Genomic DNA, 12422 nt, shown 5'->3' on the forward strand with positions numbered 1-12422 from the left:
CGCGACCCAAAGCTTTTGAAAATTTCGGAGCGGTTCAGCTTTTTCTGGAATTATATGACCAAATATTGTTTATTCAAATTTATTATTATTTTCTTTTAATTTTATAAATAAAATACGGTGTTTTGCTTACAAGAAACTTTATTTTATAGGACATGTATGAAATACCTATAGGACATGTATGAAATACCTATGAAACATTAGAAACCGACGGCGACGTTATGCCACGATCCACGATGGTTTTTGCAGTTCACAGCACAGCTTTTTAAGTTTTTAATGCCACTTTTTCACAATTATCACGGGTTTGAGTAAATAAAATATAAATTAAACTCACAAGATAACAATAATTACTTTGAAAATTGACGCTCCAAACACTTTTCGGTATTTTTTCAATGAGAGAGGTTTAAATATTGAAAAATGTTGTAATTTTTGAAGATTCTGACTTTGACAAGAGAAAATTATTTCTGTTTTTGTTGCGGTTGTCCTTAGCAACCGCTATAGCAGCGCCAGATCGCGTACAACGTTCGCTACACAAAACAATTTCGTTTTTATTTCTTTTATCTATGGTTCAATGCTACGGAAGGGTGATAGTAGCAGATACTTTAACAACAGCAAAAAATATGACGTTAATCAAAATTAATAATAACCATCAGAGAATGAAATCGAAATTATATTACCATAGACGCCTTTTTATTTTTAGGACTTTCTCAAAATGTCAATAATAAAAAAAAATTTCCTCTTGTAAAGACAATCCGAGGACATACTGTATGTATAACTAATATACACGGTGGTCCGAATTGTATTCGGGAAACTTCGGCAGAATATTCTGCAGATAAAAATAAGTAAAATAGTTGTTATAAATTTGTCCTACAATGCTTTGTTTTTGAGATACAGGGTGTAGAAGTTTTTTTTTTTAATTTTTTTTAAATAATTTCTGAATTAGCTTCCATATTTAGATGAAAATTGGTGCCTGGGAGTTTTTTGAGAAGAACTTGATTTGGACGTCCTACCTATAAGGGGCGCGTCTTTAATCGATCTTGTCAATTTCAATTTTTGTCCATGATGACATGTATTGATTATTTTGATTCAAAATATCTTGAGAACCGTTACTTGTAGCGATTTTTACCATTTTTACGTAAAAAATGACAGAAATGTATAATTTTTCACTCAGTAGTTTTATACAGGTACAGACGAGTAGATATTATTTTTCAAACTAGTGTCAAAAAATATGTAGATGGCACCCCCTACAAATGGGAGTCATAATAAGATCGAAATCAAATTTTCCTCTCAAAAAACTACCAGACACCAATTTTCATCCAAATGTTGATATTAGTTCAAAAATTATTTTTAAATAATCGAAATAAAAATTAAACTTTTTAGGTGATACATTATTTATACAAACTTTTTTACTTATTTTTATCTGCACAATATGCGGCACAAGTTTCCCGAATACAATTCGGACCACCCTGTAAATACATTTAAAGTATAAAGTCTATCCAGCGAGGGGATCCCTGACAGTGACAGTTATGTCTGTCATTTTAATTCATAGACATTGTATTGATATTTTCTTTCCAAAATTTTTGGGATGTCATCTGTCAAAATCTTCCTTAACTCGCTGGCCAGTCAGAGGCAGTGTTGTGTCTGTCATTTTAATTCCTAGGCAAATTAATTTTTTGGACAGACTACCATAAAATAGATTTAAACTGCATTAATATAAACAATACAGAGCGTGTTATTCTATACTTCTCTGTAGGTAAGTTTTAAATAGAAAATTATTTTTATATAATACAGAGGCTTGTTGCACTTGTTAACTCTCTATTGATTTGGCTTCTGATGTCTAGAAATTGTAGGTATTTGTTGTTAAAAAAAAGTAAATTGAAATCGAGATATTTTAAGTACAACGATATACCGTATGATCGAAAAAAACGGCGTCCAGTTGGCTGGGAAATGACGATCGCTTACATTTCCCATATAATTTTACATAAAAAATAAATGACAGCGATCTTCATTTCATAGCCATCACTGACGCCGTTTTTTTTTCGATCATACGGTACTTAAGATATAATTGATAATTGTTATGTTATATTTTAATTATATTTTTACAAATACATTACATATATAAATTTACACTCATTAAAATGATATTAATTGTATAATTTTATTATTGGCACTGTGATTGATTATTGTAAACTCTTTGTAAAATTCTATTATTTTGTTGTTATAATATAGTTATTAAAATGTACGTTTTGTGTTTTATTCCAAAAATATTTCATTTTTAGTGTGTGTTTACATGCATGGCGTAATGCGTCGTCCGTTATTCTTTCACTCCAATCATATTTAAATATAAGCTGTATTTTTTTAAATAAACCAATAAAATTGCATAAAATCAACGATGTATACCGACAGGTGTCAAGTATCAGTCATATTTGACGGATCGTTAAAAAACAAAAAATATGATCTGGCGATGCGAGCAATCAAAATATAAAATAGTTCTATAATATTTTCCAGGAAACTTTATAATACATATTTTAAATGTATCTACGTTTTGTTTAATGATTTTTTTGTTTAATAATTTGCTAAATATCAATAAGGCACAAATTAAACCAAACACCGCCACTGGATATTTCAATATTTCGACTATTTCCAGGGGGGGGGGGGCTAGAATGGTGGATAGCACTGACCAATAAGGAGAACGTTATGCGCATGGCTACCGTTTGATAACGAAGAATGCGAGAATCTCTACCAATCAGTTTGTTATGACGGTTTGTAATGACGTCTACAATCTATTTCATATACAATATATGACGTAGCGTTGAGTGATGGTTTCATAGACTCCTACCACATGAAATGAAAAAAAAATTGGTGTTTTCTACTATACACACTATATTTAGACGATTTTAGAGAATCAATAATGTATTACTGATATACGTTAATTTATACTATTTCACTACAAATTATTTATTCATTACAGAGATTTTTTTAATAAAATTGAAATACAGTCTTGAGTTAATACTTAAGAATTTGTTGAGCTAGCAAGTAAAGATAAAAATTAATTTAGTTTTTAATAGATATGTATTTATATATGATAAATAAAGTCTTCCAAGCAGAGAAATGACGATGACGGATATACAGGGTGGTTCGAACTGTATTCTGGAAACTTCGGCAGCATATTCTGCAGATAAAAGTAAATAAAAAAAATTGTATAAATCATATATATATATTTTTTCCTTATCTTGGGTATGAGGTTTTTTTTTTATTAATTGAAAATGGAAACTTTTTTTTTATTTTGAGACGTTTCGCCTCATCATGGTGGGCTTTCTCAGGCACTTTATTCTTGAAGCCGCAGCCGCCTTGCTACCACCAGTCTATATAGAAGAATGCTTCAAGAATAAAGTGCCTGAGAAAGCCCACCATGATGAGGCGAAACGCCGCATAATAAAAAAAAAAGTTTCCCTTTTCAATTAATAAAAAAAAACCTCATACCCAAGATAAGGAAAAAAAATATATATGATATAATTTAAAGGTTTAAGAAAAAGAAAAAAAAATTGTATAAATGTATATCCTAAATTCATTAGTTTCGGAAATACAGGGTGTAGAAGTTTTATTTTTATTTCGATTTTTTCCAAATAATTTCTGAAGTAACGTCAATATTTGGATGAAAATTGGTGTCCGGAAAAATTCGATTTTGATGTCAATATATGAGTTCTATCTGTAGGGGACGCCACGTGTTTTAACTGTTTTAAAGAATAATAACTTTTTGTCCGTACCTGTATAAAACTACTGAGTGAAAAAATATGCATTTCCGTGACTTTTTACGTAAAAAATGTCTCTTGGTAAAAATCGCTACGCGCAACCGTTCTCAAGATATTTAGAATGGATATAGTCAATACATGTCATTATTGACAAAAAATAAAGACGCTGAGTAGATAGTTATTTCACTGAAATTCTGAACTCGGGAAATTTGTATTTTTTTAAATTAATCATAAATTTTTCTGCGAAAAATTGATGATAAAACAATTTCTGTTGAACTTTTGGCACAAAACATTTCAAGTTTATGATTTCAGTCTAATAACTATTTAGTCAACATGTTTAATTTATGTCAATGATGACAGGTATTAATAATTTCGATTCCAAATGTCTCAAGAACCATTACTCGTAGCGATTTTGACCAAGAGACCTTTTTTTACGTAAAACATGTCGCAAATGTATATTTTTTTAATCAGTAGTTTTATACAGGTACGGACGAAAAGTTATGGCTCTTCAAACCCGTTAAAAAATATGTGGATGGCGCCTTCTACAAGTAGGAGTCATATTGACATCAAAATCAAATTTATCATGTCAAAAAACTCAGGCACCAATTTTCATCCAAATATTGACGTTACTTTATAAATTATTTGGAAAAAATCGAAATAAAAATGAAACTTCTACACCCTGTATCTCCGAAACTAAGCATTTTAGGGCAGACATTTATACGAACTTTTTTACTTATTTTTATCTGCAGAATATGCTGCCGAAGTTTCCGGAATACAGTTCGGACCACCCTGTATAACGATGACAGTTGTCTGTCATGTAGAATGTATTTTCTGTCATTTTTTGGTTGTCATCTGTTATTGTCGAAATCTTCTCCGACTTGTATGACAGACTTTAAATAAATAAAATAACAGGGGTTTAGAAAAATCTCCTATTTTTGATTTGTATGTTTTTTATTTTTTCTACACTATTATATTGCACGATTTTAAATAATAAATAAAACAATAAATATATACATAATCTTAATACTCTTTTATCTACAAACTAATTCTTCATAATACTTTTTTTACTTTAACGAAAATGGAAGAAATCTTTTTCTGCGTTCTTCGCTAATTTCCTGACGCACGCGTCCTTGAAATTAGTCACATTCAGCGAACTAAAGTAATCGTCATGGAGGAACCTGACTATATCCTCTATCTTACACACATAATTATTCCTATCCACTGCAATGATATTTCGACAGAAACTGACCTCCCTCGTTACGTCTTTCCCATTTGACAGCACCCGGAAGTAGATGCCTTTGGCGTCGTTCGTGTTCTCGCGGTTGTCTTGATAGATTTCGAATATTATTCTTGAGGCGTATCGGAGGAGTAGAGGGTCGTTGGCTAGCCCTAACGCTGTGGATATTTGGAGTAAGGTGTAGTCGTGACCGGAGTAAACGACCAAGTTTGGACCATTAGATCCCACCTAAAAAGATTAGACTATTTAGTTAATATTTTGTTCTAACACAACTAATCCTGCATGTAGTTGTAGTCATTTCCTGTTTGGAAATGGCATATCATATGTCAACTTTTAACATTCTAGCTTAATAAAAAATCGTATTTTAAATTCCAATCTAGAGTGCCATGGCTATGTTAAAAACGCTAATTTTTAATCAATGAGCCTTCGAAAAATGTATTTGATTGTCTAATGTTTTTAGTCTCCTGGCTTGTTAAAAGATGCCCAAATCGTATTTTTAATCATATCTCAATTTCAAATAAACCATATGCGAAAATGTCAAAACTTGACATATGATATGTCATTCTATTCAGAATGCCATATTCTATCAAATAAAGTAAAAAAAATACCGTGGGTGCCATTTAAAAATCAAAAGTTGTGGTCATTTCTGGTGAAACAGGAAGTGACCGAAAACAATTGAATATGGCAATCAATCCTAATTTATATCATATACTAAAATACCAAATCTCGTTTTTTTAACTGATAAAAAAGTTATAGAGGTAACCACTTTTGAGACGCACCCAGTATATCTATATATGTTTTGGATGTTAAAAGCATTTTTTCACCAAATTTATTACAAACAAAATCCTAGATTGTCAACTGGACGAGGGTTGAAAAATAAAAAGTAGAGAAAGAATTAGGAATCTGGGTAATGTTAGTTGCATACCTTGACTATATAGTTGGTAAGGGCATTTAATAAGTAACCAAATGGTATAAAAGGGCCTTTAAGTCTAATTTAACATCAGCATTTGTTTGTACCTTGAGTTAAATTACACAAAAATAAATCTGTTACTCTTAGCCTCTGCCAAATTGGACATTAAAAAAAACGACTTAAATAAGTGTTTTTTTTTGTCAAAATTTGTCTAAAAAATTCAAATAATACTTAAAAAAGCATAACAGTAAAAAATATTATAATGACTGAAAGTATGAATAATTAAAGCCTGGTAATATATGGGCACAAAAACTTATTGCATGATAGAAGAAGAAAGTCTAATCTGCTCAGTAAGAGAATATACAACAGTGATAGTTGCCTATCACTTTAACTCAATAGTAAAAAAATTATATATTCTCCCACTGGACATTTGTGAGTGGTATCTTACCATGTGAAGCATTTGCTGGACAATATGACGCATCTGACCATATGACCTCAACAAACACAATCGACGCCAATATGTATTCCTCCATTTTTGATAATTGGTCCACTCTGTATAAGCTATAATTCCAGCGACGTTGTGTTTTCTAAAATAGATCAAGTCAACATATTTTTGCAAATAACATAAACCTGGCTATAGCCTGTCCTGTGAGAGAATACCTATATTGGGATGATGTATGTCAAAATCATATATTCTATCACTGTATAGACTCTATACAAAACCAGGTAGGTTCAGAAATACATAAAATATTTTTTTATAAACCTTACCTTATACAATTTATAGGACCATCGCATGGTAATCCAGTTCTATGACATACAAAAGCCAATAGTGCATCTTTCACAGCATTTGGATCCCTGATTAAAGATTTTCTATCAGTATCGGCAGAAAAAAGTAGTCTACCTGTACTTTCTGTCAATGTTTCCACTGCAGGATGCAATTTCAATTGATGTAATTCACTCTTCTGTATTTGCCTAGAAATAAGTACTAAAAAAGCTGGATAAAAATAAAAAAAGTATTATCATACTTTTTCAAATGTTCAGTTATTGGACATTCACAGTCCTTAAAACAAAACGTCATGGACTGACTCTCCAAAATATTCAGTCTTGTCAATGTATCGTTCGATACAAGACCATACAAAAAAGCTAAAACAGACTGGAAGGTTCTTCGATATCTTGTGCTATGGACTAGAATTTCTTCAGGTTTAATAAAATTAATCTTTGGCCAAACTTCACAATAACTTCTCTTTAAAATAGAGCCTAAATTTAACAACTGACTGACCCCTTGCATTGTCAATTGACCCAATTGACACTGGTTTGGATATGTGGGCATTATGGGAAAACCGTGGAATGGACCTGGACCTGTCCATTGTATTTTTCCTGTTATTGTCAGATTGTGTAGATATGCCTGAAAGTACACTTTTAAAGATTATTGACTGAAAAATTGTCAGTCCGGTACCTTATAAGATCTTAAAATACTGGTTTCTTCAGTATCACAATTTATGTTTGTAATTCTTTTAACGTGCTGTAAAGGACCTCGATCTCCATGCCTGATCAAAACAATTAAACCTTTAAGTAGCCACTTCTTACTATCTAAAAATACCTTTCTTTTCCTCTTTGTTAAGTCAAAAATACGATTTATTTAAGTATTTCATTTAAAACCTACAAAAAGGGTTTAAGTATGACTGTCAGTTATTATTGTACCTTCGTCTCCTTGATATATTTCATCAGGAAAATTTACAAATTTGAAAAATTCGTTTTGTTTTTAACATCCGGTGTCCAAATTACGGAAACAATTCGGTTGTTACTTTTATATTTTCTGCGTCATCTTGAGTCCTATCGAAATATTTATACAAGACTAGAATAACGACCAGAATCCAAATAATTAAGAAATAATACCTAAAGCTTTGCTCTGCGAAATCATTCGAATTGACATTGATAACAGCTGATCGACTGCAAATCAAAACAAAAACCTAACCTCACAATTCAAAACATCCCAAGAAAACTAAGACATGAGATTTTGCTACAGGTGTTCGACATATCAACCGTCTTCTGTTATGGACAGACGGCAGTTTTTGAACATTTCGCGGAATTCATTACTCAGTGGGGGTGAAAAAATACCCTCTCATAACTGCTAAGTATTTAATTCTTGTCTAGGATTATACGGAAGAATAAGGAACCTTTTATCTCTTCCGCAAATATATCCATAGGATTAGATCCATGGGCATAGGCGGCCTCGACGGCCAACGGCTGGGATCTTGGTTAGCTATTCAATTATTCTTGAAATTGGCTGCAAAATTTGCTGATAACTTCAGCGTTCAAAGGCGGTGCGTCGTCCTGCTGGAAAAATATGTTTCGAGTTGCATTAAGGGCATATCATCAATAAGGGGTCCAAAGCCTACTAGTTAAAAAAGTGGCGAACTATTAAAATTTTATATTTCGAAGGCGATTATAACAAAATAAGTGTGCTATATTTTTGGAAAGGTAATTTTAAATTCTTTTCAGTTAATTAAAAATATAGAGGGTGTCCCAAATAAAAATCAATTTTTCTGTTGATAACTCTTAAATTATTAATTTTAAAAAATTATAACGATTAAATTCTACGTAAAAAGGTGCTTTGGAAATGTTTTCATAGAAATACAAAATTTTCCATAGCAAAAAGTTACAGCGATTTGTTCAAAATGCACATTTTGAAAAACACCGCGTAACTCCGAAACGGTAACAGATATTGATGTGCGGTTTTCACCATCATGTTTTTGATAAAATTGAGCTCCAGACACCGATATTAGTTTTTGTGTATCTCCTATAGAAAAGGGTGTTTCCATTTAAAAGCGTCGAATTTGACCCACCCTGTACATTAAATAGGACAACCTGATTATTTACTAATTGTTGTACAGTAACTCAAAGTTTAAATTATTTAATGACACTGTCACTAAGCAATTAGAAGATTAATAAATAATTAATTTGTTGTTAGTTTATATGAGAATTGGTAATGCTTATTTAACTGAACGTGAATGCTTTTTTATAAACAAGAGTATAAATAATGTTTTAACATTTTTACAACAGGATTGTGGATTAAGTAAATATAAACCGGTATGCACAAATTTTTTATACCTGTAATCAGAAAAATATATAACTTCTATCTACCTTTGTTCTCTTCAACTTCTATGATAATAATGGTTTTTTATACTTATATTCTTAAGAAAAAGAGAAAATCTATCTTCCATAATATAGCCCTTCATCAATACCTTATCATGGTATAGTAGAATATACATCCTTATAGTGATTACCCCCCTCCCGTATGGGAGGAGCGTTAATCAATGACCTTACAGATATATTGTGTCCCCTTTCTTGGAGCACTCATCATGCAGTCCCAGGGTTTTGAGAAAAACCAGTATCTGAGACGGTTTTACAGACGCTAGTTCTCTATCATGAGGTGTTGAATGAGGTGTGTGAATCATCTGTTGAAGCAATATTTTAGATTCAATCTACTGAGGTGTTCATTGAGGAGACATTGTTAAAAATCCCGTGACATATTACAGTCCGAAAATTCTTGTTACTTAAATCAACTCAACTAAAACAACTTAAATCCAACTCTTGACACGCACCTACAATGTCCTGCTTCCGAATAGGGACGGTTTATTACATGCGGAAATGTGTTGGTACACGGACGGATCCAAAAGCGATAAAGGATCTGGCGCAAGAATTTACTGCGGCAGTCCAAAGACTGAGACATACCACAGTCTTGGAAAACATTTTATTTTTGGATTTTCCAAGCTGAGCTATATGCTATTGAAACCTGTGTGCAACTGCTGGTAGAACAGCAATAACACCGGGAAAGCAATAAGCATATTTTCGGATAGCCAAGCCGCGTTGAAAGCACTTGAGGCAACGAAAAGCCCGTCTATGACGAGTCTTCATTGTAAGAAACTACTCAATATATTAGATGGAAACAAAGTGTCGCTAATATGGATACCGGCGCATGTCGCCATTCGTGGGCCCAGAACCGATACTTAGCGTGCCAAAAAATCTCGCAAGAGACAGGCAATGTGTTAGGGGTGCGACGTTTCGGGACTGGAATGACAGTCCCGGAATGGAACATGCCAAGAAAATCCTAGCAGGGCCATCCAAACGTAGAACAAGAGAACTCCTAAAGGATGGTAGGAATGGAGCGCAAGTCCCGTGAACTTTAATGCTCTTTTTCAAATAAAGAGCTTGTAGAAACTGAGCTACAATAGGCCCTCGTGGCCACAGTGCAGGGTCCCACCTGTCCCACTCTTAGTCAATACAATACAATACTTAAATTAAGCAAGATCTTTGATTGTGTCTCGGTTGTCCGAGAGTCCTGAGAAATCAGAAGGGTCTTAGACCGTTGGAGGATTCCCATTCCAGGTTACGGATGGAGTTTTCCAGGTACTTGAGTTCTGTTTTAAGTTGGTTTCCACTTGGGAAGCAGTACGGTTCTGGTCCAGTTAGTGGAGTTTTCGCTCCTTTTCTAGCTACATCGTTTGCTCTTTCATTTCATTCTACCCTTTAGTGGGCTGGCACCCATAGTAGGAGGACTTCTTTGTCTACTTTGTTCAGCTTCTCTAGGCATTCTTTGACCAACTTCGAATTGATCGTTCTTTTGTTTTATTCTTCTTATCACGCCCTCTCCTTCCGAAGGTTGGCGATCCAAATGGCAATTTGGAAATTCTGGAAACTGCAGCCCGGAAGATTCACGCAGACGAGCGTTCAAACCATCTCCTCAAATCTTTTAGCCATCAGTTCTGGCGTCTTCCTACTGATCTTTTCCCTTGCACTTTGCCCTCTATTATGAGGCGCAGTATTTCGTATCTACCACCTCTCATCACATGACCCAGGTATTGCATTTTTCTTTCCTTGATGGTGTTCAGTATCTCTTTTTGTTTCTGCATGCGCTGGAGTACTTCATCGTTGGTGATCCTTTGTACCCATGAGATTATCAGCATCCGTCTGTATACATAATACATACTGTTAAGGTAAATGTGTATTACTGGTTGCATAACCGCAACGGTGCATTGAGGAACCTGGCACATTCGCCAGAAAGTAAAGAAAATTATAGAATTCTTTAGAAAAATCTAGAAACAACCGCCAGGGGGTATATAAGGCCCGCGCTTTGACAGTTGGACAAGTTTAAAGTTTAAAGTCTAAAGTCTGAAGATAGTCTGAAGTTTGAAAATACCGCGAAATACCGTTAGAGTAATAGTAGTTGCATAAGTTGTGTTGTAAATAGTATAAGTTGTGTGTATAGAGTGAAACAAATAAATTCGTTAAGTATTTTATCGTGAGTTTAAATAGTGGATCCACGGAATCCGTAACAGTTGGTGTCGGAAGTGCGATTCAAGAGGATTTTAAGAAGAAATTAAGCGGATTGGAAGATTTTTAGACCGGATTAGAGTATTTTATGGTTGGTACAAGGGAACAAGCGAAGAAAATGGAGGAAGTAGGCAAACTATTAGGCGATTTTATGGAGAATATGAGAAGGGAGAAAGCAGAAGAACAAGAAAAGACTCCGTAAAGAACGAGAAGAACGAGCCCGATTAGAAAGAGAAAAGGAAGAGGAAAAACTACGACGTCAAGAAGAACAGGACCGGCTTGAGAACATTTTCGAAGATTTGAAAGTTCAACGACAACAAGACAAAGAAGAACAGGACCGGCTTGAGAAATTTTTAGGCAATTTAGAAAGTCGTCAGAAGAATGAATGGAGGGAAATTTTAGAAGATATAGAAACGCCGCCAAAAGAAAGAGCAAGAAGATCAGGACTGTCTTAAGAAAACTTTAGAAAATCAGGAATTTCGACTACAGAAGAATTTTGAAGACCTAGAAAAACGACAGGAGAACCATTTCCAAGAAGTCGTAGAAGATCTGGAGGAACGCCTTCAGCAGAAAATGGAAAAATTAGAGATGGACCTACAGAAGACCAAGGTACAAGCAAGGACACCTGGCGTTCATGGAACTGCGAACCTCAAGGCCCCGACCTACGATGGACAAACCACCTGGACGATGTACCACCGCTAGTTTGAAGCAGCGGCCGCTGCCAACGGATGGATTGACCAGGAGAAAGCAGCGGCACTTGTCATCGCGCTGCGTGGCCCTGCCCTGAACTGTTGCAACCATTCCCTGCAGCCCAACAGCAGGAATACTAAACTTTGGTCGCTGCACTGGACAGAAGATGTGGCGACCAACATCGACGCCAACTTTACCAGGCCCAGATCAAGACACGCTTGCAGAGGTCCGGAGAAAGTCTGCAGGAATTCGAAGCAGACTTACGTCGCCTGGTACACCTAGCATATCCAGAAGCACCGGAAGGATTTAGGGAAGAACTGGCTGCTTAGTGCTTTATCAGCGGACTGAAGGACAGCGAATTACAGAGGGCGCTGCAAATATCCCGATTTTCTACCAGCAGCGAAGCACTGGTCAGGGCGCTGGAAATCGAAGCTGCATTTAGCGCCATCCCTAGACCGAAGATAAGATCGGTAACGGTCGAGGAACAGCCCGGAAGTTCTCA

At 34.6% G+C, this 12422-nt stretch overlaps 1 protein-coding gene across 1 annotated transcript; it reads right to left on the reverse strand.

The window, feature by feature from the left end:
• Positions 1-4679: 4679 nt before the first annotated feature.
• LOC115878195 (2-phosphoxylose phosphatase 1-like) lies at positions 4680-10490 on the reverse strand. The gene is made up of 6 exons (XM_030894606.1): positions 10424-10490; positions 7353-7486; positions 6922-7301; positions 6665-6868; positions 6345-6483; positions 4680-5214 (listed from the first exon to the last, which is right to left on the reverse strand). Exons 1-6 carry the CDS (start codon positions 10488-10490, stop codon positions 4819-4821), a joined length of 1320 nt encoding a protein of 439 aa, XP_030750466.1. The 3' UTR covers positions 4680-4818.
• Positions 10491-12422: the final 1932 nt, after the last annotated feature.

The sequence above is a fragment of the Sitophilus oryzae genome, unplaced genomic scaffold (genome assembly GCF_002938485.1).
Source record: "Sitophilus oryzae breed Bouriz unplaced genomic scaffold, Soryzae_2.0 scaffold_1502_pilon_pilon, whole genome shotgun sequence".
NCBI lineage: Eukaryota > Metazoa > Arthropoda > Insecta > Coleoptera > Curculionidae > Sitophilus > Sitophilus oryzae.